Source organism: Blennius ocellaris (genome assembly GCF_963422515.1).
Source record: "Blennius ocellaris genome assembly, chromosome: 10".
NCBI lineage: Eukaryota > Metazoa > Chordata > Actinopteri > Blenniiformes > Blenniidae > Blennius > Blennius ocellaris.
Window position 1 is genome coordinate 18,959,256 of NC_137659.1, and position 27,246 is coordinate 18,986,501.

The 27,246-nt window shown below is 41.7% G+C and overlaps 1 protein-coding gene across 2 annotated transcripts; it reads left to right on the forward strand.

Moving 5' to 3' along the window:
• Nucleotides 1–2,006: 2,006 nt before the first annotated feature.
• LOC308135732 (rap guanine nucleotide exchange factor 4-like) lies at nucleotides 2,007–25,917 on the forward strand (the record flags this gene model as incomplete). 2 transcript variants are annotated; one of them, XM_080503828.1, is made up of 30 exons in its annotated part: nucleotides 2,007–2,074; nucleotides 5,926–6,068; nucleotides 6,306–6,394; nucleotides 7,362–7,508; nucleotides 12,469–12,541; nucleotides 12,911–12,966; nucleotides 15,113–15,219; nucleotides 15,414–15,535; nucleotides 17,458–17,641; nucleotides 17,807–17,891; nucleotides 18,414–18,474; nucleotides 19,182–19,258; nucleotides 19,739–19,885; nucleotides 20,887–20,981; nucleotides 21,095–21,180; nucleotides 21,923–22,051; nucleotides 22,566–22,705; nucleotides 22,794–22,882; nucleotides 22,973–23,000; nucleotides 23,103–23,178; nucleotides 23,622–23,768; nucleotides 23,890–23,987; nucleotides 24,115–24,240; nucleotides 24,508–24,686; nucleotides 24,806–24,896; nucleotides 25,004–25,054; nucleotides 25,167–25,254; nucleotides 25,488–25,552; nucleotides 25,630–25,684; nucleotides 25,790–25,917. In XM_080503828.1, the coding sequence occupies 30 exons, from the start codon at nucleotides 2,007–2,009 to the stop codon at nucleotides 25,915–25,917; spliced, it is 3,030 nt and encodes a 1,009-aa protein (XP_080359954.1). The 2 variants fall into 2 exon arrangements, with proteins under 2 accessions (XP_080359954.1, XP_080359955.1); XM_080503829.1 differs by having other exon boundaries at nucleotides 21,923–22,001; nucleotides 22,555–22,705.
• Between the last annotated feature and the right edge of the window lie 1,329 nt (nucleotides 25,918–27,246).

A 27,246-nucleotide genomic window follows, 5' to 3' on the forward strand; every position in this document is an offset into this window, starting at 1 on the left:
GGCTTCATTATTCACATTTATACACATTTTGACCCAGGGTGCCTACATGTCCAATCCCCACTGTAGATATTCTCCTTTGTTTTGGTGGGGGAGGGTTGGGGGGTCTTTTTTCAGGTTCACCATTGAGAAGCTTTTTCTCTTTTTCTGCTTTTTTGCTTTTTTCTGTTGTCTTCTGCTCAAATGGTTTCGTTCCAGGTCCCAAATCTGAAAAATAAAATAACGTTTGTTGTGTAAAACAATGCTGGTTAAACGGCCTTTCAACCGAGGTTAGTGCAGCTATTTAATTAACTATATGTTGAATAAAGCCCATCCAACTGATTCAGTTATGAATAACAGCTTGTCTTGTCATTGATGTGCTTACTTGTGTTATTGTTGGATTGGTTCGGGGGGGGAGGAGTGGTCAGAAGTCATCCACTTTGTCTCCTCTTCATTTTGTTGTGGTCTTTAATAAGCAAGAAAGAAAATTGTTAGTTTCAGTTTAGTTAGTCTTTTTTTCTTACAATACTAAAGCTCCTCAGAGAGATACGGTTTAGGCAAATACCTGTTGACAGAGCCTGGAAGTTGTTGAAAGACATGCTGTGCCGACGCCTGGTCCTTATTGCTCAGGTCAGACAAACAATGTTTATTGGCCAAATGGTTGCTGTTGGACCAAGTGATGCTGGCAAAAAGTGGCTGAATATATTCATCTTCATCAGAGCTACAACTGTTGCACTCCACCATGTGTTTGCTGGAAGATTTCCCATTGGGAGATTAGCAATCATTAAAATCAACAGTTTGCAAAAGCACAATGATGTTGAATATTTGTTCATACTTAGCAGCTATTGTATTAATCTGTTTGATTGTTTTTTGATAGTAAGTGGCTTGGTAATGCCCAAAGCATCAGAACAGCACTGCTTCTAATCTGCCCACAAAATGTTTAAATGCTCAGCTTCAAGAGGCTCCTATTGAATTGTTTACAGTATTGCATTGCAAAAACAGTAGAAGATACTTGGAATTTTAAAAACAGATGTGTGATTCAGCCCAATTATTTCTGTTTTACTTATTGACTCAACCAGTAAGACTAGACTAGTCTTGAGTTATCAAGAGTTGCTTGCATTAGTACTGAACTTTATCATTATCTGAGCTGTGGATTTTAAAGTATGGATGGGCAGCAGAAGAACTATTTGGATCAGAGGGAATAGTTTTTTTTTCCCAGTGAGATTTTCCCTCATTAATTTTTAAGAGAATTTCTAATCAAAAAAAGAATAATTGGAGGGCAAGCTAATAAAACTTTCATTACAACGCATTTTTATTATTGAGATTGGTGTAGACGTGATTGAAATGAAATATATTTATTAAATATGCTTCAAATGCATTAGTGTAACAGAAACTTAGACTATTGAAATGAAAATCCTCTACCTATAGCAGTTAGCAGTATTTATTTGATATGGATCTCAACAGAGGGGCTCATCCTGTCTTTTAGAATCACTGCACTTCAGTATCATGAATATATATATATACACACACACAAACACACACACACATATACATATACATAATATAGAGAATATGTGTTTATCTCTCTTTAGTTGATAAAGGGAAGGTTTTCTCTATTTGCTTGAGCCTCTGGTCCCCTAAATGTCTTGGTCTCCCACCCCCGACAGGGATTTACTGTCTGTTTTAACTGTCATGAGTGTAATGTTTGTCTCCATGAGCATTTGTTTGTGACTGCTGCTGTTTGTCATCCCTCCAGTGGCCTTCAGAAAGCCCATTAAAGCAGCCTGTCATCTGTGTGGCATAATGAAGGCTTCAGCATCAGCAGTAGCAGCAGCAGCAGCACGAAGCAGAGGGGCGGGGAGGAGGAGGAGGAGGAGGAGGAGGAGGAGGAGGAGGAGGAGGGGGCACAGCCGGAGCGCACTATCATTAACGACCACCGACAACCGGGAAGCCTCCTCCGGTAGCACCGATAGACACCACGGAGGAGGAGGAGGAGGAGGAGGAGAAGAGGATCTGCCAAGGGGGGAAAGATGGTCGCGGTGCAGACGTCCCCTAACCTGTCTCCCTCTGCGGAGTGGATCTGCTGTCTGGATAAAAGGTGGGTGAAGAGAAACCACGCCGTGCGAATGCACATGATGCAGCCCCTCCTCACCAAGATGACCACGCCGTTTTTTTTTGGTTGGTTTCAGTTTCATTCATTCATTCATCCGCTTCAACGTGATTAATCTGATCGCTGCTGCGTGTGCATGTGTGAGTGTGCAGAATAAAAAAAGAATAACAGAGCCGCCCTGAGACATCCTCACTATCTGGTCATTGTAAATGCTGCAGTGCATAACAATACACACCCTGGTTTTTTTTTTTTTTTTTTTTTTTTTTTTTTGAATATTCTGTTTGTCGGTCAGAAAGGCGTCGGTGGCTTCGAGGTTCACTGCATGGGCAGAGGAGACGCACATGGTTTATGTCTGAAGGCTGAAATCACACAGGCACAGCCATACATTTTTAAAATACAACCGCGGTGCCTGTGTTGGTGTTTTACTCCAAATAGACGTCAGTGGCAGGTCATCGTTTTTTAAATTTTTTTATTTATTATTATTATTTTTTTAATTCTATATATGTGCTGCTCGCCTGAATGCGTTTGTCTTATCCGACTACAAATAGCGGAATCAATTTACAACGTGTCTGCTGAAAGCGTATCTAACGATAAAATCCCATTCATTCTCAGGTAAAAACTCCCATCCTAAAATATATTGTGGAAAAGCAGAGTATTCAGGCACAGCGGAGAAAACACCATTCACCCATTTTTATCCACTGGATGGGTCTTAAAATAAATGAACGTGCTACACATTAATTGCAGTAGATCATACTTCAAACTGTGATTTATATATTAATATAATGTATGCACCCCACAGCTCACACACCCACACATACTGTACACACACACACACACACACACACACACACACACACACACACACACACACACATACACACACACACACACACACACACACACACACACACACACACACACACACACACACACACACACACACACACACACACACACACACACACACACACACACACATCTGTGACACATCCTCATGTTACCATTGGCAACCTGAAGCTACCATCTTGTCTCCTCATCTTCACCTGGAATAAGACAGGATGCATGGAGTTAATACATTTAAATCTGTCATCAATGTAGGCCTGAATACGTGCAGATGTGTGCAGATCAGTATATTAGCTGTGCAGGAAAATTAGTGAGGAAATTAAATCAATTTCTAAAGCCAGTTAAGGGGAAATCTAATACATTTTAGTAAATAACTTTGCATTACACAAGAGTTTGCAATCATGGGAGACAGAACAAATCCTCACCCTCATCCAGCCTGAACTACTAAACTTGGAATGTTTTTGCTCCAAAATTTCAAGAGAATGTGTTTGATGTGTGCTCTGGATTAGTGATGTGGAGTGCACACTTAAATTCAACCAATATGCACCAGCAGGTGGGTGTCAATAAAGAGTGAACAGACTGGACAGCATCTTACTGTGAAGCACTCAGTGCTCTCAAGCCATCCACCTCTTATTCAATCAATATCCAGCAGCGTGCGCGTGCGTGTGCGTGTGTGTGTGTATGTTTGGGAGCTCTGAACTGCAGTGACTGTTGACATGAGCAAGTGAAGAGACAGAGGTGGGGACAGAATGAAAGCCAAAGAATGTTGAGATGTGGCTGTGTCTAACGGCAGTCAACGCATATAGAGGACTTGTCATCTTTACATTTTATGCATAAGAGTATACTTCACACTTGAGCAAGTCTAAGAAGGAACAAAACTTCATTTGTTTTCAGTTCAACTCTTCAATAAGTAAAATCAATGAGTGAAATTATAAAAAAAGAAAAAAGAAAACCAGCTCTGTGCATTCTGATAAGTATTCATTGTGTATAACAAGATCTCAGGATGTTGTGATGGGTGTCAAATCTGTGTCATACACACAATTCAAGAATCTCTCACAGTGAATTATTAATCTGCCAACTCAGGAGGCTGTTTGTTTAGTGGTTGTCTGACATTTTGATTGGCTGCCACAGATTAACCTATGATTTATTTGTCTGATAACAGTGAATTCTCCCAGATGGATGTTTCCTAAAATAATCTGAAAAACCTTCTGGTGTCTGTCGATTTTCTCCTCAGCGTTTCTTTCTGGTAGATTTGTAAATCCAGTCACTGTGTGTGCGTGTTTGCATGTGTGTGTGTGTGTGTGTGTGTGTGTGTGTGTGTGTGTGTGTGTGTGTGTGTGTGTGTGTGTGTGTGTGTGTGTGTGTGTGTGTGTGTTCCTTGCCATATATTTGTGTCTGAAAGCTGAGATCTTTGCTGACATGGGCAGTGGAGGGAAAAGGCTGAGGAAGGAGGAGTCAAGGAAGAGCATAAAGAGAGATCAGAAGGGAGCGTGATGCAAGGTGAACAACTCTCAGGTCACATTCGTCTCAGACCAACGCGGGAGGCAGATTCCTCTGGACAGGCAGCGAGCGAGCAAACACAGGGCTGTTAAAACGGGAAAGAGTTGGGATTTAACCAGAGGGTTTATGACTGACAGATCCTAACAGTTTTGCTGCAAACCAATAGGTGAAGGGTGATGCCAGCATTACCCATTGAACCCACTAGAGTCAACCTCCTTGTCTCTTTAGATCGAGGTGTGTGGGAATCCACCTGTCTGAACCATTAGCCCAGGCTCCTCGGGGATATGCTGCTCTGTTGAAAACCCAAAGGCCAGTATGCACGCAGTAGGTGGGTGATGGAAGGATGAGTCAGAGACAAAAAAGCGGAAGGAAAATAGAAATTGCTGTGAGCTCCTGGCAGATGTGGTGGGACTGAAAGACGCGTCGTGAGATGTAGCCCTTGAGCTGCAGCCTGTGTTCATCACTAACTATTGTCCCAAGCCCAGACACAATCCACTGCTTTGGGACACAAATATATCTTTGTTTAATCCTGTGTGTCCATGTGCATGTGAGTAAAAGGGGAGTCATTGCTGCCTTGGAAAGTAGAAATAATATGGATAAGGAGACTGTGGATAGGGGGCACTGTGTGTGAGTTGTGGGATTTAATGGATAGAGCAAATCCATGCCAGTAATGGAGAGGAGAAAATAGATCGGTTAAAGAAGACAACTGTGATGTGATGTAGTCTTTTTTTACCTCCCTTTTAAGAAAAAGAAGCAAATCTTGAGAGGGAAAGATGGAGATGACAAAACTGTTGATAGGAGGACAAAGAGGCGAGATCTTGGAGCAAAGACAAGAGGAAGGAGCTTCAGTGCATTAGCTATTCTGTATGAACACACATACACGTGCAAGGATGAGTCACTAGCAAAGAGAAAAGTGAATGAATGACGCTAACTGCAGTGTGCCTGTCTCTGAGGTGTTTGAGCTCTGTAGTTTTTTTCTTTTTTCCCTTCCCGCTCGCACAGAGCAGAGTGTTTAAGCTCCAGATCAAACTTCTGTGTGTTCTCCCGTCTGTGCATTTGCGTAAATGTCCAAGAATGACTTGCTTTGTGTGTGCTCAGATTTAAGCGTATTAGAACGAGCTTTAGTACAAATGAGATCTTACATCAATGCCCGGTGGGGGGGGGGCCTGAGCCAAAAGAAGCCGAGCCTGCAGCCCTCCACTACTATTGCTAAAACAGGACAATGGAGCCAGCTTGATCATACACACTCTCTAAAATTAATGTTTGAATTATACTCCTACCTTTTCATTTACACCACATTCACATCATTTTCATTGCTACACTACATCAGTTCTTTGATGTTACTGTTGATTTTAATTGACTTCCTTCCCTTCGTGCAGAGATGAACATTTGAAACGGATAAATAATGTTAATGTTACGTCTTACAAGAAATTTTTTTTTTGTGAACCGTTCACACACACATTTCTGTTTGATGCTGAGTCGCTTTCTTTACCCAGGCCTTCGGAGCGCTCTGGAGAGGATGTGGACATTATTCTGACCAGGCTGAGGGAGGTGAAAGCTTTCCAGAGGTTTCCGCCTCCGCTCTTACTGCAGATCTGTGCCTGTGCCTTCTACGAATGCCTGGAAAAAGGCATCACACGTATGGACACACGCACGCACACACACACTGATTTAAAAGCATAGATTTTACAAAGTGTCTTATTCTGGTTTCTTTCGACACAGTAAATCTAATGTAGACGACTTCAGAGCAGACGAAACGTCTGTCCCCACTCTTGCCCCCAGTCAGGGGACTTGGGCCCCTTGCTTTTATATACTCCATAACTTCTGATTGATAAGTTTGTTATTCTGTTGATGTAACACATTTTCCTGTATGCAGTGTTTCGACAGGGAGACATAGGCACCAGCTGGTATGCTGTCCTTTCTGGCTCCCTGGATGTCAAAGTGTCAGAAACCGCCAACCACCTGGTAAGAGTCAAGTCACGAAGTCATACGTGGGCTGCATTCATATTTATTAGTGTAGATCAAGTTGCGCATTTATGTTTTTGTTCTTGTATCATTCAACCCACTGGACTATTAAATTGAGATTTTAAAATGAATCAGAATTTCTCCCACCCTGGTTGACATTTTACTTTTCCGACCTTGTGGTATTTCTCTTGTAAACCCCTCTGTCCGTGTTTGACATTGTATGTTAAAAAAGCTGACAATCCCCAATGCTGACATTGTTCGAGTTTGTTAGCTCACATCTTGCTACTTAAATATGCCAGAGCAAAGCTGCCATGGTACAGAAAACAGGTCCACTGAGAATAATGTTTTCCAGCTACACTTCATCCCTCTTAAGTGAGTGTGGAAAAGCGGTTATAGTATACATATAGGGGAGAAGAATGATGTGGGAGAAGCGGGAGGGAGGATTTGTCTCGAGTGAAAGACAGAGATAAGAAGCCCCTCTATTGTGAAACGTCCTTTTCATGTATGTAGCCCTAAAGTGCCATTGGTGGCCTAGTTTCTGTGGCTATATTTGAAATGTCACATTGGGCAGAGGAAAAGGTTTCCATAACGTGTGTGTGTGTGTGTGTGTGTGTGTGTGTGTGTGTGTGTGTGTGTGTGTGTGTGTGTCTCCCTCTAGCCTGTCCAATTATGCCCAGTACCAGGGGATTTTTCACTTTTCACAAGACCACACTCACCAGTACATCACATTTGAATACATTAGCATTAATTATCACATATTATTCTGTCTGCTCTCGATGTCTGTCGAAGTTCAGAGAGGAAATCTTCAACATGTTCGCGGCAGCTTCTGCTTCATGGACTCATGGTTTCGAGGTCACTGAACTGTGAGGACGCGCGGACATTGTCGATGACCATCGCTCATCTGCCACAGAACTGCTTTCAAGGACGTGAAAGGAGTCCTGCCATGTCTGTTCATGTCTGTCTGCAGGATGCAGTCGCTATCTGCACGCTGGGGATCGGCACGGCCTTCGGAGAGTCCATCTTGGACAACACACCTCGACACGCCACCATTGTCAGCAGAGAGACCAGCGAGCTGCTGCGAATCGAACAGAGGGAGTTCAAGACCCTCTGGGAGGTGTGATTTTTTAATGAAAACACAAAAACGCATGTAGTATGAGCCGAAACCTGATGATTCAGCATGAACCCTGTCGTGCAGCTTCTCCTCTGTGGCTACAGCCCTCTGTTGCAGTTGTACTTTTAACCACAAGAGGGCTGCCCTCTTTTGCCGTTTGTTACTCCTACCAGATAAACACCTCAGGTGATTCAACAGAAAACTATTTCCAGTGCATGTAGGAGAAAGACATACGGGTGCGTATGTTAATGATATCTGCGGTTATTTCAGGGCAAGTGCTGCATATATCATGAGAGTTGTCCAGGCAGTGAGACAGAACATCTGAATAGGATGAAAGAACAAGGATTTTTCGGAAATAGTTTTGAACTTTGCATTTAGATATCAAAAGGGGGCTTAATGGGCCGGCTCTAGAGGACTTCAGGGACCGCGAGGGCTCATATTGTAAAAGCAGGTCAGAAAGATAAGAAGGCCCAATAATAATGAAACGTTAAAATCAATCCTGAAACGCACAGGGAGCCAATGCAGTGACTTTAAAACAGGCCTAATGTGCGGCTGAATTCTGGAGCTGTTGAAGGCTGCTGACATTTTTCTTGGGAAGGCCAGAAAGCAAGGCATCACTGTAAATAAACTGGAGAGACACACTGACAGACTCTGGGTATGTTCTTGTTGCGATAAAAGACACGTTCTTATTGCAGCTATTTTACTTCCAAAGTGGGCTTCAAAGTCCTCACATAAAGTGTCCATTAAAATCCTGGAGGACTAATTAAAATCAGTATTAATTAAAAGGTCAATGGTGGATAAAAGAACTCTGGGGGGGACACAATGTTCACAATGTTTTCATTGTCTGAGATCAGTTTTTAAGTGGGAGGTTCTTGATTGATTGATTTTATTATTGTAGATTTTGAGTTGTTCACAGAGGATTTGATAATGAATAGTTAATTTAGTTTTAGATTGCCTCTTCAATCTTTGAGTTTCCTCATTTCTCCACGGGGGCAGAGGTTTGTTTTTTATGGGGTTTCTTCGTGGAGCCACTGAATCAAGGCTCGATGTCAATTTACTGTTGAAATATATTTACAATAAAATGACTGGAAGCAGGTAAAATTTCAGGAGGAGTCCACTGTAGAATTTGTATAAAGTTTGCAGCCACTTCAGAAGTAAGGCAGTGTTTTCTCACTGTTCTCACTGATTAAAAGTCGTGACGTTTACCGAGATGGTCGGAGGACACGCCAGTGGTCAGCCAATAGGGGATGACCAAGTCCAGGGTGTGTCGTCTGTTGGGAGTGGGCTGTGAGACGTGTTTACAATCCATGCTATGAAAAAGATTCATAAAATCATTGGCAATTCCTTCAGACTTTTTGTCAATATGTAAATTAAAATCACCAGTTATCAAAATGTTGTTATGTTTGGCGTGACTGATAGAAGTCTGAAAATTCACTGATAAAAGCAGATGCCTATTTGGGGCCGGCCTGTAAAATGTGATATATAAAATCTGAGGGCTGCTAAAAACAAAAGCGGTAAAACGACCCAAAGACATGTATTGGTTTATTTTGAAAGAGAGTTACAAGTAATTGAGGCAGTGCCAAGACAAGTTTCAGTGCAAAACAGGCAGTTGAGTTTGTTTTTTTTCCTGACATGAGATGGCAAGCGCTTGAATATTAAGAAGAGCCACACTGATGTTTGTGTTTTGTGATTGGTGACGCTGAGGGTATGAGTTTATTGAGTTTCATGTTAATGTTGGATCTGGTGTTGTGCAGGATTGTGGTGATGACTGGGATTTCAGGGGAGATCAGGATTGTGGGTGTCTTGTTGTGAGAAGTGGACAGTTGATGGAGATAAGGGCAATAGGGGGAGTTCTTGCACGTGCACCAGGAGTGACCAGTCAGTCAACCGCAAAAAACCCCCAAAACATTTTCTGCATTTTTCCTCGTCCCTGTTATTGAACATCTCTGTATGTCCAGATCAATTGAATAAAATTGACATATATTTTTTGCATTTTAATCAAAATTCAGCCAAAGAAAATAACATCCACGCTGTGCTCACAAACCAGAGACGACTGTTATTGGTGTCAATCAGAATATTCTAGACAGTTGCGAAATGGCCCAGTACTGTTATGTTGAATATAGTAGTTGAACTAATAACTAATAACTAATTCATCCATATTCCACAGTTCCGTTGTGGGAACTGTGGTATGAATTTTACTAATTGAAAGAAACTGTATTTACAGATTGCAATATGATTTTATGTGACGGGGACCGTTTCCCATTTTTCATGTTAGACAGTCATCACATCAAAAGTTCTGCAAGCTAATCCCTGAGAAATGACACTTCTGTTAAGTATTGTAAAAAAAAAAAAATCTGTCCTGACTGGTCCGTCTCATGCTTCAAACACACATTTTCTAATCAGTAACATGATATGTAGCTTTTAATGCAGGGATGTTTCTGATTCAGAAATAAAATGTCAACTTTCAGTGTTACACTGAATAATTCCTGTTCAATCTTTGTATATCTCAGATATACAAAGTTTTCCATGATATAAAAAAATTACAGTCAATACAAATCTTTGTAGAAGCAACATCAACGCGGCTGCGTCCTCGTTGAGGTTACTGCCTCCGTTCAGCCAGTCCCACTTAAAAAAGGAAGTCCTGACCGAGCCGTGGATCTGTTCACTGGCTTCAGTATCGTTCATGCAGTTATTTGGTATGGTTAATGCTTTTTCTTCACTTGACAATTTGACAGAACAACTATATATTCTTTTTCACATCGTTAAAAGTGTTTATTCCGACGAGACAATATTTAGCATTTAAAGAAATCGAGAGCTACAAAATAAGACACTGAAAAGCACTGGCCTACAAATAAGTGATGCAAACTTCTTACTGGTTGGTCAGTGGTTCTGTGGGTCTTTGAACAAAGAAAACACTCCCTGAAAAGTTTGAATAGACACTATTGCAACTGTACTGTTAATCAATTATTTGTTTAAAAAAAAAAAGGAAGACGAATTAGGCATTCTAAAGACATTTGACAGTGTGTGAGGTACAATGTAGGATGTGATTGCCATACATTTATAATTATTAATTTGGAATAAACTGAAAAAAAGCCAACTTACTGAGCACTTGGAGAGAAGAAATACATGCACAGGCAGAACATACAAACCCCGTATTCACCATATTGCTGCATGATTAATAAGCTTACTTGGTAAAAGCAATGGGCCCACAGATATCCATTTTAATGAACGGAGATTTCACTATTATGTGCCATGGGGATGTATGGCAGATCAGGATAGACTAATAATTGGTTATTACAGCATGTGCACTGTGTTATTAGTGAGCTTGGAGTGTGTTTGTTTGTTAACTAAGTGCACTCTGTCTCCCTCCCATCCGTCTATATTCAGACTGTAAACACAAAGCAGAAAACATGGCCCGAGGCTGAAGTCTTATCCTGCTGCTCGGAGTGAGAAAGGGTCCCTGTGTTTCATATGTGTGTCAGCAGACTGATTCGTGTGCATGTGTCTGTGCGGTGGTGAGGACGAGAACGCTACAGGATGAATGCACTCGTGTGTTTGATGACAAGATGAAAGAAATGCCTAATGCCAATAGAAAACTGAGAAGAATGAGCAGGATGTGAATGTGGAACAGCTCCTGGTGCCTATAGAGAAGCACATAGTCTATGTGTTGGATGATTTGTTGGCCTCATCTGTGGCGGCCTGGTATTGTGAGTCTTTCTTTATTTCTCTGTCCCTATTTACTCTTCTGTCTCTTTTCACCTGCTCTACAATTCTCACTTCCTCTCTCTTCTGTTGGTTGTGTTTCTTTTGCCAGCGTCTTTCTCTCCTCCTTCCCCACTCCTCCTGTCTTCCATTGCCCCCCCCCCCATTCCCCTTCTTCCTCCACGAGAGTAGCTTTAGCAATACAGGGACTCGGATCACCGTGGTAACCTGTGAGAGAAAGTGGTTTGGTACTTGGCTCGGTTGCGGCGAGAGAGGGCGAGTGAGAGACGGAGACAGACACTGGGGGGACTGTGTGTGTGTGAGTGTGTGGATGAGAGAGAGAGAGAGAGAGAGAGAGAGAGAGAGGGGGCAAAAAGAAAAGGAAGAGAGCAGCTTGTTTTGTGCAGGATGCTATCTGGTGGCGTGTGTGAGTTGTAAAGGAGCAGAGGGCAGCTCTCAGAGGTTTTTGGTCCCTCCAGCGTCAGGAAGCTGAGTGTGTTTCCTCAGGTGAGTCTGACTCCTCCGCTGTCATCTTGTGTACTCTCCGGAGTCCATGTGGCCTGGACGCTGTTGCTCTGTGAGGTTTGCCCGTGCTTATTTTTATTGCCTTTTCACAAAATGAAACGGGACCTCCCTGGAACGGGTTTTGTAGTTTGTCTTTAATATTGTGTTGTTGATTATTTGTCTGGTTGTTCGTGTGAGAGTGGAAAACAGAGATAGGCGCTTGTGTCTTTAGGTCAAACAGATGCTCTCTCTGTTTCCCTGTCAGTTACTCTGTGTGTGTGTGTGTGTGTGTGTGTGTGTGTGCGTGCGTGCGTGCGTGCGTGCGTGCGTGCGTGCGTGCGTGCGTGCGTGCGTGTGTGTCCTCAGAATACACGGGTTGCTTAATAATGACCCTACATACGAGCAGTGGCACATTCAGGCTTAATATTGTTTTCAGTGTGTATTTTTTTACACAAACAATGTCCAAATTTCCCGACAGCTTCTGGACACCCGTGGAGAAGTTCCTGCTGACGCGTTTGCGTGTGTGTTTTTATCATAAAATGTTAGTTGTCCTGCATGTCAATGATCTTGGTACAAAGGGCTTTGTTTTGAGGAACACTTGCAGTGTGTGTGCAATAACTGAGTGTGTGCTCCAGAGGAAACGGTTGAGGATTTTTGATGATTTAATAATGACAGTGATTTATAAATAATATATATCGTGACAGGAGAGGTGTAAATGTTTTCAGGACTGATGGCTGCTGTCATATTCGCCTTGCAGAAGTATCGTCAGAGCCTGGCCGGACTGTTGGCCCCTCCTTATGGAGCGATGGAAAGTGGATCCAACAATGACAGTGAGTAGACGCACAAATACACAAAGAATGGAAAAACATTTGCTGATGGAGTTATGCATACTTTTTTTATATTCTGGTAGTATTGTACCTACATTCACCCACCTTTCTCTATGCTGCTCAAACTGCTGTGACATTTACATTTCCCCAGTGTCAGATCAATAAAGTTTATCTTGGCTTATCTTAGTTTAGTTTAAATCTGAAGCATGAGGGCACAGATAACGTATATTTAAGGGGCAAGCAAAAATCTTTAAACCTCTAGTAATATTTATTATGTACAGTATTTATTTTTTTTTTTTTCCGCATGTGAAGATAGTTGACTGCTCTGTAAAATTCAAACGACCCCCCCTGATGACAGTTGTTCCTCCTCAGGACTCACAGACAAAGACAACATGAACTCAGACTCTGCAAACAAAGCTCACAACAAGGTAAAGGCCGCCTGCAGGTTAAAGTTTGTGCCTGTATCGTCCGAGTCTTATTTTCGTTTGATGTATTCAAACATGCCTCGTTCGTTTGAAACTGAAAACACAGGAACACCACTCGATTATGTCATACTGGTTTACTATGTTCATGTGCCGCATTCTTTCATGTCTGTGAATGAACCTGAATGCCTAAATGGATATGAAGGTGTGTGCCGCTTCAGAGCCGAGGCCAGCAATGACTCACAGCTGTGATGCTCTGTAGTTATGCTAATGCTGGCTAATGCATGCACACAGAAGAAAGAACCCATCTGCCCAATTAACACGACTTCCTTTGTTGTTTTCAACAGCAGCTGTGTGCATGTACACATCTGTCTTTCCCCCCCCAGATGCAGGCGTGGTCTCGAAGTGACATGTCTGCCCGTGTGCACTGTGTGTAGTGTGGTTTCACTAATTTGAATGCTGGGTTAGTGATGCGTTCGGTCGTACTAGCTTTAACAACATCATGCCGTGGACACAGCTTTACTTTACATCTCAAAGCAAATTGAATCAGGTCAACTGGACTTGGACCAAGGAGCTTCAGCAGGTCGGGGCTCGTCTGAGACCAGTGAAGTCCATCTGACCTGCTTCACATTGATTTAAGATGCCTCTGACCAGGACGAATAAGAATATGCATATATCTTCAATTACAATTTTTATTTTGATCTATATGTTTATTTCAAATAGAATTTCATTAAAAAGACATCAGCGTATTTACAGTATGGCTTCACACTGGACATTTCCTGGAGATGATTTTAAACTTATTTCAGCCAGACAGGTTAAAATGATAGCAATACATCCAGAATATGTTCACATTTACTTTGTTTTTTGTTTTTTTTAAACAAAATCTATTATGGCCAACCTGAAATATCTTTCAATCCAAACCTGCATGTACGTTTTTAAAAAACTCATCCTCACAGTCAGGTCCCAGCACCAACAATAAATTAGCTCATTTTCTAAGCAGCATCACTGATATTGCAACATTGTACTGCCCTTTACTCTCACTGAAACAGTGCAACCCTCAGTGATTTAAATTAAATTAGGAATGGCTGTTACTTTTGTCAAAAAATTTTAATCTCTCCTTGTTATTTTACACTTTACAAAGTCATCCTGCAACCTGGAATGAACTCTCTGTTTGATGCCTGCACTACATGATCCTGCACCAGACTACCTTCAGATGCTTTGAGGTTGTTTTTTTTATTCCCCCAAAAGCACAGCAAAGATGTTTAGTAGTACTCAGCCATCACGCTCCACTGGAACAGCCTCCCAAAGGAATACAGCTCCTGTAGATGTTTTTAAAAGGAAACCCAAAACTCCTTTTACTTTCAATTTGATGAATTTGTGGCTTCATGGTTTGAAGACAGTGTTACTTTTTAAGGACAGAAGGCTGAGCTGGAGGTGGATTTTCACTGATGGTGACCCAGATGGAAATGATTAAAATGAACAAGTCAGAGGGACGGCTATGGTTGAGTAGTTGCGCGATGAAGCTGCAGATTTCAGTTTGAGACTGGGAATGTGCTGAGCAGAGACAGTGGACATTATAGACAGAGGACATAGAAGATGGAGCCGCCTGGTCAGAAGAGAAGATTCATGATTCAGAGAAGGAAGATTTGGTGGAACAGTAGAGGAGACGGATGATCCACTGTATTAGTCTTCTTTCTGATGAATTTTTTTATTCTCTTTTGTTTTCTTCTTTTTGACTTTCTTACTGGCGATGCAATTTTATTATGCTCCTTGAACATTTTACTGTTTCACCACAGTTACCTAAACACATACATTTTACCTTTGTGTGTGTGTTTGTGTTACATATACAATACATTGTTTACTCTCTTTTTTGTAATTAATTTTATAGTGCTATGTATAGTATTACCACATATATTTGGGGTGTGTCTGCATAACTTTCATATAAATCTGCAGACCTGTTTGTCATTACTTAAATTTACTTTTTGTGGTTTTGTTTTATAACATATATTGGAAATGAGTAGGTTGGAGATGGAATTTCTTAGTCAAAGTTATTCTTTTTTTTTTTTTATTAAATTTTACCTCCCAAGAAATTAAAATTGAACTTTAATTATTGCGTCGAGGTTTCCCACCGTGATATTTCTGTGCTTTGTAGATTCCCTCAGAGAAGCTGCAGAGAGCCGGGAAGGTCCTCCGCAATGCAATCCTGTCCAGAGCCCCTCACATGATTCGAGACAGGAAATACCACCTCAAAACATACAGGTACTGGAGACTGTTTCTCTTTACTTAAAGCTGTGTGTATTTGTGCAAATCTATGAGCATGGAAAGCCTTGAGGAAATTATCTGTGGACTTAGTGGTGATGCTAAAAAAAATAAAATAATAATAACCAAAGCCCACTGGGGGCTGCATTAATTTGCATTTAATATCTAGCAAATGTGCACATGTGTTGTTGCAGACAGTGCTGCGTAGGCACAGAGCTGGTGGACTGGTTGGTGCTGCAGAGTGCCTGTGTACTCACACGCTCCCATGCTGTGGGGATGTGGCAGGCACTGCTGGAAGAAGGAGTGCTAAATCACGGTGAGTAAAACTTGATCTCCACATTATTGAGTTTAGTTCCATTATATTTCAGAGAGTGCTCCAACCCCCCCCCCCCCAAAAAAAAAAAAAGAAAAACCCCATTATAGATGCAGCAATAAAGTTGTAAGGCTCAATTTCTGGGGGTCGGGCGTTTTCAAACATGCGGCCTGGGGGCTAAAACCGGCCCCTAAAAAGCTCTTGAAAAGTTTAAAAATACCTAAATAAGTCATAAATAAAACTATAATTGGAAATCAAACAACTGCTGTTCCTGATTTTACTTCTAAGAGGAGTACAAGGACGTACTGTAACACAGAAGTTGAACAGCAGAGGGCAGCAGTGAAGGTTGGCTATTTTACTGTTCGGAAAAACTAGCATGAGCATCAAAACCATGCAGGTGAGTTTTTATTAAAACTGAAAGCTGCAGAAATGCTCTGTTCTGAGAACCAACAGAATATTGCACACATTATGCTGAAGAAACTGTTGCAGGTAGGATTTTATTAATCTATCTATCTATAGATTTGGTTTAAAACATGCTTTAAATGTGAACCTTCTCAGCATGTACTTCTTTTTTGTTTTACCACTAAAATAAATATAAAATAGTGACAATATCTTTATTATGCTTTTAACATGTTATGAGTTCTGCCCAGTTGAGCTCATGTTTAAATTTATGTGTCTATTGAACTAAAATGAGTTTGATACCTCTGCTTTATATGTCATAGTTTTACTGTATTGTATTTTTAAATGAAGATAAAGCAAACAATGTGATTTGCTGGCACATCGGTGCCATATTTTGCAGAAGAGTTGTGTTTAGAGTTTAGAGCAGAATAAATGAGCAGATTTCAAGGCACAAAGCAGCTATTCCAAGACACTGAAGGAATATGAAGAAGATAAAAATGTTTAATCGGAAAGTAATTTTGGGATCATTTCTGACGGACAGCAGTGGGTTCCAAGGAAGGGAAATCGTGCACGGATGGACCTGAAGTGGGTTTTTCAAACTTTGAAGACCTCATGTGATGTGGTCATTAAGAACTGTTCATTGTTATATCATCACTGTCATTATAAAAAATACCCAAAACAATCTGTGCTCCCTCCTAACCTACTGTACACCAGACGGGCCTGACGACTGTGATCAGAGGACGACCTGCTCCTTTTATGAAGTTCAGATTTGGATTTATTTTCTTATTACAAGGCATTAGAAATGCAGCAATATAAACTTTTTTAATGGCTTGGTAACAACAATTGTCCAGCACCTGACAATAACTTGTAAAGAATTGAACCTATTCATCATGAATTTGGTGCGTTTGACCAGATAAAATTCATTTCAGATCAAACAAATATGCTGAATTGGGGTTTACTGACCTATATTTGTTTTCGTATCTAACTGTACTATTCAAAAATTTGTATTCAAAACACCCTAAAGCATCATTTGTAGTCCAAACTTTGTTTATGTGTGGGTGGTTAGTCTCAGACTCAAAACAAAGTTACTTAAGTATGGGAGTCCCAAAATGTGAAATGAATTACAGATTGTGATGCATTTTAATCTCTTTCTTAAAGTTATCCATTTGTATTACCAGTCAGACATTTTTTTTCTTATTACATTTAATGGCAAACATAGATACGTGCTTCAATTTCTATTGTTGTGCACATCTGAAATAAAAAAAAAGAAAAAGGACAACAACATATGTCTAATTGCATGTTTACACATACATACAGTATATGCATATAGAAACAGATATAAATATAAATATCCATGTATACAAAATATATACACATCCATCCACTTATACACACTGTATGATGTAAGATTTCTATAAAAATAATAAAAATATAAATAATAATGCTCTGACGAATGACAGCACTCCGTGTGTGTGTGTGTGTGTATGTGCTTTTGACCATGTGTGTCTTTCTCCTGCACTCTCCAGTGGATCAGGAGCTGGGTTTTCAGGACAAGTACCTGTTCTACCGTTTTCTTGACGACGAGGAGGAGGACACGCCGTTACCGAGCGAGGAGGAGAAGAGGGAGAGTGAGGAGGAGCTGCCTGAGACCATCCTCTTTCTTGCTCAGATTGGCCCTGATGCACTGCTGCGAATGATCCTCAGGAAATCGTGAGTAAAAATCAATAATCTCTGCATGGCTGCAATTTATAATCCCTTGTATCACGTTGCATTTAGACTCTGATGTGACTTCAAATCTGCATTTAGTGTCGGGTATTGCTTATGTTATTTATTCTAATGGCGAGTCAATTCTGACTAACCACTGTGTGTCTCCAGGCCTGGTCAGAGGACGGGGGATGACCTCGAGATCATCTATGATGAGCTGCTTCACATTAAGGCCTTAGCTCACCTCTCGAACACTGTGAGTCAGCTGATGTTCGTCTCTTTTAAAGTGACAGTGCAGGTCACCAAGAAGTTTGTCATTAAGCCAGAAGCACTTGTTATAGTCTACCGAAGACAAGTAATGAAAGTTGTTTTTGCTGGAGAGGTCTGTCGTAAGATGGCTTATGTTGCTCTTGGTTTTTCCTCCTAAATTAGATTTATATGTGCAGTAATTAGACGCAGCTACATTTTTATCTATTTCTGACAAGAATGCAAAACGTAGCCACAACCTTATAAGTTTCAGGTTGTTTTTGATTCTTTGCGTTAAATTTCTGTGCTGCTGATATGAGCACAGATGGTACAATCTCAAAAATGCTCTGAATATAAACTTCATGCACAAAAGTATATCAATATACAGTTCATTATAAGCAAGAGTGTTATTTTTATAAAGTTACCTACTAAAGCCCCAATCTCTGCAGCTTTATGTGCTGATGGTGTTTGTGCAGTGGAGCTGAATTCATAAGGGACTGAATTTGGAAACTGTACATTTTGTTTCTTGCAGGTGAAGAGGGAACTGGCAAGCGTTCTGATTTTCGAGTCACATGCAAAAGCTGGAACTGTCTGTGAGTATTTATACGTTTTAAGTTGCATGGATTGTAGAACATAAAATAGAGTCCAGTATTTTTTATATTTTTATTTAAATGATATGTGTCCTTCGTCAGATAGAGGAAACAAAGATTGTTGTTGATTTTGAGTTTTGTCTTTGTTTTTCTAGCCTTGATTTGGTGCATAATTATGTTTGATGTGTGCAACTGCAGTAGCTGTAACTCGAAGGCACTGGGGGATCTCACACATAGAGCAATATTGCAGGCTTGTCAGTGACTGTTAACATCTGCCAAATTAACACCATTAAAAGTGAAGCAAACAATCCGTCAGTCGCTTCTTCCTGCGCACAGATGAACAGACTAATCGGAGAAATGCGGCAGACAACATGAAACCCAAACGTTTGCAGGCAAGTTCTGAAGTGAGGATGGGGGCCTTCATTTTTTAATTTCTAGATATGGATCGACTTATGTTGACTGATTTGTGATGGGCACTGGAGACAATGACGGCCTTGGGGAGTACAAGCCACGCCGGATCTAAAAATAACCGTCTCGCGTCTTTGTGTGTTGATTTAATGTGTTACGATTCTATGAAATCACAGCTCCTTCTTTGACTCCTCGGCCTTCGGGGAGTCACGCCTCACAGTTTGATAATCCTCCGTTGAATTGAACGCTGGTGTCAGTCATGACTGCAGGGCTAATGCGTGTTTGTTTTTCTTATCTTTCAGTGTTCAACCAAGGAGAGGAGGGCACATCTTGGTACATCATCCAGAAGGGTTCTGTTAATGTGGTTATCTATGGCAAGGTGTGTGACTGTGCTGCCATGCATTCATCCCTCCACCTACACATTTCACTTTTATTGTTCTACTTTTCTGCTTCATTTGATGACATTTCATGTGTGTGTAATGGATTGGTGTGTGTAGTGTAATGTGTTTGTTTGGAGCAGACCAGCAATATGTGCCCTGTGGGGCTGGGGAACACCAGCAGTGGAGTTTGGCAGTCTCAGCTCAGTTCATCATGACTCACCACAATGATTAAAAGGCTTAAGGGATTATCCACATGGACATATCCACACCGCACTGCTGCTGTTCAGGCACACACAGGCACACATTGGCCAAATGTACAGATGCACACCAGATGTACACGGCTGGCACACACATGATTCATCGCCAACCCGACTTTTCTCAAGGTTTTAGATGACGTACTGTCTCTTTGTTCGAACTTGTTGGCGTGTTGGCGCGTGCTTGTCTACATGTGCACTGATGCGTGTGTGCATGTGTCTCAGGGCGTGGTGTGCACGCTTCACGAGGGCGATGACTTTGGAAAGCTGGCCTTGGTTACGGATTCACCTCGCGCCGCCTCCATCGTCCTGAGAGAGGACAACTGTCACTTCCTTCGCGTGGACAAGGAAGACTTTAACAGGATACTCAGGGTGGGCTGGTGACGGTGTCTGTTGTCTAGTTTCAAATGCATTCAGCCACAGAAGTGAAAAGAATGTATAAAAAAAAAGAAGTCTTCAGTCGGCTCTCATACTGCTCTGATGTGATTCTGGTCAACTCAAATTTGAGTCGCCGCCACAGTGGCACAGTTTCTTAGCATTAACTTTGTAACTAAAGATTTTCAGGAGGTTTCGTATTGTCTTTAAATCAGGACACTGCATTAAAAAAAATGCAGTTCAAGAAGGTTCTGATAAACATTGACACTCACACTGGCATAAAACTGCATAAAAGTTCCAAAGTCTGTAGTAGAAAACATCCCGTTTACTGTTTTCATTACACCCTTGAGTTCGGTCTTTCCCTAGCTTGATGATCATTATGTTTCCCATCAGCCCCAAATAACTAAAAGCTGCTAAATCTCAGTGTTGCACTGACTGCGTATTGAGGTTTCCTGAATTCTGAATTCCTGAATGATTTCTTGGTGGATGAGCAGCATTCTTAGGAGACCGATAACAGAGTTACTACGGCCGTCAATTAGGGTTTCGGCCACTTTAATAGAGCTCATTATCTTGCAAAGTCGGTAGAACGATAGTGTAGCTGTCAATCTGGCAACTGGTGCCATTTGTCTTAACCAAACCTTGTTTAACTGACACCAATGCCTGAGAGGTATCTAAACCTGTCTTCTATTTTGAATCTGTGTTCTTTTCTTAAATATTTGATGAATGTCTTTATATAGGGTTTTACAGTATATGTATCTCGTGAACTATAATTTAAAAAGCTGCTCTTTTAGTCACAGTTATCATAATCTCAGATTAGACCAAGCAGTGACCTTGATATCTGGTGGTTTGTAGCTTGTGCTCTAATTTTGATCACAACATGGAGCTTCTGATGTTGCCTGACTGTGATGTTTGTCTCCCTCTTCTGACAGACGAGATGCATTGCACTGTACAATTCTTGTGGTTCCTGATTTATTTTTTTTTTTCCGTTTTGCCTTTAGGATGTGGAAGCCAACACGGTGCGTTTGAAAGAGCATGATCAACCTGTGCTGGTGTTAGAAAAGAGTCCCCGAGCCACGACACTAGGAAGCATCAAGTATGTGTTTGTTTTTCCTGGGCACATTTATTACCCATATCTTCACACCCTGACATAGAAACATGCACATGCGGCATCGGTGTGTTTTGATTGCTCCACTTTATGTTTTGCAGATACACTGTGATATCAGGAACACCAGAGAAGATTCTGGAGCATTTCTTGGAAACTATGAGAATGGACATACACCACAGTGAACTGGGTAAAATCTCATATATGTTCAATAACAACCCTCAAAGCCACTATTACCTTTTTATTTTTCTGGATATCACATGTTATTACAGGGTGCAGATGATTTTTCTCTTTGCCTTCCTATTATAGAAATATTTAAACATGACGAGGTGCAGTGACATTTGTGAAGAAATACTTAATTTAGTGTTTTCCACATGAAAACATTACTCTTTGGTATCTGGATCGGCTCCAGCTCTCTGAACTGGTATAACTCAGTCTGAGAAGAGAAGAAGCACACGATTAAACCACATTTTATCCTCTCTCTGAGCTTTGATATCATCTCAACACATCAACAATACAAGAGATGATTTTCATCCATCTTCCATCGTGCTTTATCTGACGTTGGATCACAGGGTGCTGGAGCTGAGCTGAGCTGACCATAGGGAAAGACAGGGTACAGTCCTGATTGTTAGTTCACCACAGAACAACACACTTTTTTGGACTATGGAAGAAAACCAATGAACAAGGAGAAAACCCTCTCACACAGAGGAAGAACTTCCAGTCTCCACACAGACTCAAACCGGGAACTTTCTAGCCGTGAGGCAAGAGTGCAAACCACCACACCAGAGATAATTCATATATTTTGAATGTCCTGAAATGAAAAGAAAGAAAAATGAATGTATTAATGTTGAAAGTTTTGATTCTTGTGCCCGTCAGCATTTTCCGTGCACTCACTGACTCCTCGCTGTCTGTCTGCTTTCCCTCCCTGTTAGACCCAGCCGTGGATGATTTTGTCCTCATGCACTGTGTCTTCATGCCCAACAGCCAGCTGTGCCCTCTTCTCATGGCACAATATCCTTTTTTTTTTTTAAACTTGGTTCTCCCTACTGCTCCTTGCTTTTGTGGAAACCGTTTCCTTCCAACAATCTGATGATACAAAACATATGTTTAAGACCTTTGTTTGCTTCTGTTTTCCTGTTATGTTTGGTTATATAACCCCACTGTAGACTGATTGACACATACTATAGCTGTGTTACTGACGTCAACCCAGACTGCAAAACTTAACAGTTCTGTTTGCGGAAGCAGCTGAAGCAGCGGTTGACCATCCCGCAGTAATGAGCAGCTCCGTGCCGTGTTCACATCTCAATAACAAGTTGTAATCGCAAGTACTCACAGATACATGAGTGTCTTCTCATTATATTAGCCGTTGTGGTGTCAGTGTGGCAGAGTCTCCTGCTTAGAGCAGCTCAGCTATTTACTTTATTGGCTGATCATTGCACTGCTTGTCACTGTCTCCCAACACAGATGGCACGAAGATAAAAATGAGCACCAGGCAAACAGTTGACAGATTGTGTCATGAACATGAAATATGTCTCCATATTTTCCTTTACCCCGCCTTTTGCACCTATCATGCAGCATCTCCACCGGGCTCTGAACAGGAGAGGTTGGAGTACGCACTCAACAGCAAAAGGCGGGCCCTCATTCTGGCCCTGCGGTGGGCAAACACGCACACGTACCTGCTGCAGGAGGAGCCTGCCGCCATCTCCTTCCTGGAGGTGAACACAAATGATTTTGATTGCATTAAATCAACTCACACCTTCCCTCTGCACAGTCTGACTGGCGTTCTACTGACTGTCTCTTTAGGAACTCTATGGAAGTTTGTCGAATGATTCCCGGATGCTGAGAGCTTTGAAGGACTTGGTTCCCGACCTGGAGAAAGTGGTCAAATTACAGTACGTTGATCGGTTTTCACACCGTAAATCCTTTATCTTGTGTCTTCACATGCAAGCCGCATTTCATGTTTGCTCATTTATATTTTGCAGTTCAGAAGAAGCAAAGTCCATGAAAAAGGTAAAACAGAGTGATGTTAATAGTGACATTTCATCATGCTTTATGTGTACAATACAAATATGAGCGGCATAGTGATGTGGATTCTGTCACGTAATCCTACAGAAGTCTCTCATACGACAGTTCAGCATTGGGGAGGAGCGGTTGCAGAAGAAACAGCCCATCAGAAATCAAGATGACAGTAAGTTGTGTCCCTTTTTTTTTTTCTTACATGTTTTAAAAATGGCTGTGAGACTATTAGATATCATAATCAGTTTCACTTCGATGCGAGTTTCTTGCAGCTTCAGCAATATTGAATTGCTTTACACAATTGACCAATTCACACGCACATGGGGACAGCCGCCATGCAAGGTGCCACCACTGTGAGAATTGTGGTATTTAGTACCGGGCAAAGGGCATTTATAGTGTGTGGGATGTATAGTGTGGGCTGGAACTTTGAGACTGGAAAACAAACGTTAGTGCTTGGTGGTAAAGTTGCTACAGGACAGGCACATCGAGACAAAACCAGTAACTGACTCAAAAATCTACACAGATCACAATCTGCAGTTTTGTGTCAGTCAACATCTTTCATGTTCGTATGCCCTATATATCTTTCTTTTCAATAATTTTTGCTTGTTTTTGCAGTCTTGTTGAAGGTGTACTGCAATGATCGCACCTACAATACAATCAGGATCGCCGTGGCCGCGACGGGAAAAGAGGTGGCCGCTGCTCTGACGGACAAACTTGGTAGTAGTGACGAGCTCCTGCTGCTTCAGCTCAACTCTGCTGGAGGTAAGAAAGGAATTATACAAGGGAAAGCAATTATATCTGTATGTAGAGCACTGGTCATTTTGTTGTGTTTCTTTGACATGGGTACTGTCTACGTCAATTAATGGCCCTGTTTTTGTTGCAGAAAAACTCATCTTGAAACCCAACGACGTGTCAGTGTTTTCAACTTTGAGCATCAATGGACGGTTATTTGCTTGTCCTCGAGATCAGCTGAATGGCCTGGTAAGACACTTCTGTTTGAGTTCACATGTACTGTGCAAGTCTTTTGTTTTCAAGCTGCTACTCACGCTAAGTTTGTGCACGTGTTTTTTTTCGAAGAGTAAAAAAAAAAAATGCTCTGTGTGCTTAGACTCCGCTTCCAGAGCAGGAAGGCCCGTCTGCAGGCTCCATGTCAACTTTTGAACTGATGAGCTCAAAGGATCTGGCCTATCAAATGACCATGTTTGACTGGGAGCTCTTCAGCTGTGTACATGAGGTATTTTGTTCCTCCTTGTCAGGGTTTGCTACAGGAAGGGAATCCAGCAAGATTTTCACAATGGTGTGAGCTTTGGTACATTTTAATGTCTCAGCTCAAAGTTGAAAACCCTTCCAAAGTCCTGCTTGTTAATGTTAATGCTATATAAGTTTAATTTATCATTACGACAAGAGCCCTGCAGGGTTGGTGGCTGACCGATACCGTGTTGCGGGATGCGTTCAGTGGACTCCCTTCAAATAGGCGTGTTTTCTTTGCCTCCTCCCGCAGCACGAGCTGCTCTACCACACGTTCGGCCGGCACAGCTTCCGACGCACCACGGCCAATCTGGACTTGTTCCTGAGGAGGTTCAACCAGGTTCAGCTGTGGGTGGTCACTGAAGTCTGCCTCTGTGCACAGCTCAGCAAGCGGGTCCAGCTCCTCAAGAAGTTCATCAAGATAGCAGCGCAGTGAGTAGGGCCGGCTGCTGAAACTGACGCGCCTCGCCATATGAGGAGGTTTTTCACATTAGAACGCAAGGCGAGTCTCGATCCTGTCCACTTTGGTTGACTTCAACGTTTGTCCGCAGCTGTCGAGAATTCAAGAATTTGAACTCCTTCTTTGCCATCATCATGGGGATGAGCAACCCTGCAGTCAGTAGACTGAGTCAGACATGGGAGGTACAGCCCACCGTAAAAAAAAAAAAAAGAAGTCAATCCAGAGACAGATTCAGCTTTAGTTGTTCTCATGTTACTAACATGTCTGTTGGCTGTGTGTTTTCTGGCAGAAGCTCCCCACCAAGTTTAAGAAGTTTTATGCCGAGTTTGAGAACATGATGGTGAGTCTCAGTTTCACGACACGTGGGTAAAACCAACACAGCCGTACAGCGACGGTGAAAAATCTTTTTTGTGAAGTACATGTAAATATATAAAAATCTCTCTTTGGAACAGGACCCGTCAAGAAACCACCGGTCCTACCGGCTCACTGTCACCAAACTGGAACCGCCGATCATCCCCTTCATGCCACTCCTCCTCAAAGGTACAGTTCAATGTGAAGCCGCAGCGTGCATCATTAAAGATAGGCAGTTTATTTGACTGGGAAAGTTATGTGTTGTAATGGTCGGCATTATAGACTCACATGGTTCAGTCCTCTCTGTGTGGAGTTGGCTTCTTTTCTGTGTTTTCTCCAGTGACTCCAGTTTATTAGGTAATTGGTGTCATTGGAATAAAAGGGATAGGTAGTATCTTCATTTATTCATTTTTTTTTTACAGATATGACATTTACACACGAAGGCAACAAGACCTTCATTGATAACATGGTGAATTTTGAGAAAATGGTAAGTTTGAGTGTTTCCTCTCAGCACCAATGTGATTGTTATTCTGGTCTTATCTTGGTTTATTCTTGTTCCAACAGCGTATCATTGCAAACACTATTCGACAAGTGAGGCACTGTAGAAGCCAACCATTCAGTAAGTATGCTTGAGTGTGCTTTTGTCATTTTCCGCTGCTGGCTGTAAAAACAGCCGCGTTTGATCCCAGTTTGTTTTTCTTTTTTTTTCCGTTTATCGTGTCAGATCCTGATATATGCCAACCAAACAAGAACCACGCAGAGGTGCGGGCTTACGTTAGGAATCTGTGTGTGGTCGACAACCAGAGGGCGCTGACGCAGCTCTCCTATAGGCTGGAGCCGCGGCGGACATGAGCGCAGACACTTCCACCGTCATCGCCTTCTCTGTGACGTTAGCATGAACAAACACGCACACGCACACACACACACACACACACACACACACACACACACACACACACACACACACACACACACACACACACACACACACACACACACACACACACACACACACACACACACACACACACACACACGCACCTTGTAGCAGATCTCAACAGTCAGTGACTTTAACCCTCTTACGGACTCCTGTGGATGAAGGACTTATACTGTGCCGTTAAAGCCTCTTTTTCCTGGACATTGTTCAGCCGCTCTCATGTCGTCGTGTCTCAGCTGCCAAACTGAGGGATTTATATTGTGCTAGTTATTATTACTGTATGGGACCTGCTGGATAGAACTGTAATGTATAGAACTTGAATCATTATCGTGCATGACTGAACTTCATAGGCTTTGTGTTCTATACAGTGGATTTCTATCCTGTCCTGTAATGTTGTACTACCCCCCCCCCCCCCCCAAAAAGAGCCTCTAGTTTACAACAACTGACTGTACCTGCCCATAGAGCAAACCTCGGTCATGATGATCTTCCCCATACACACAACAACCTGCAAACTGTAGTATCTAGACTCTTTATTGTGGAAAATACAGATGAATATAAAGTGTGAGTGCACATTTACTTCATAGTCGAAACAAATATATCAAAGTATTTGAAAATCTTAAGGATTTGATTATCTGTAGTCAGACACTATAATACTACTTAACAAGAGTATTAGCTGGATTAAAGGCCTAATGGTATTATTACATGCAGTGTTCAACTTGGTCGCTGTAGTATTATCTTTTGTTTTACATCAGAGTGCAACAAAACAATATAAATCATTCTTAAGAAGTTCAAATTCCACTTCACTAATTTGGACTGACTGTAGATATAGAGTCAAATTCAACTTATACTCCAAGGGAAAAGCTTGTCATCTTAACCAGTTGTGTTCAGTCCGTGTAATTTTATTTTTGTATACATGGGTGTAGATTCTGAGCGTGTTTTTGACAATTGTCATTGATTTTCCTTTGATCTCAGGAGCTTTTTGCTGTGATGGTGTGTGTTGAGAACTGCCGTGAGTCTGGCTTTTCCCCAGAGCAGCCTGTAACTGTATTGTATGTGTAGTTTGCCTTGTAAATAAAAAAAAGCTAATTTAACAGTGCCATCGCTTTGATGACATTCTTCAGACTGAGCTTTTGCGTCACGTGTAGTGCAACGGCGATGTTGCTGGTCTGCTAAGCAAAACATTTTCCCTTTTTACATTTCTAGAATTTTAATCGTCTGGTTGCACACGCGAAAACAATTATAAA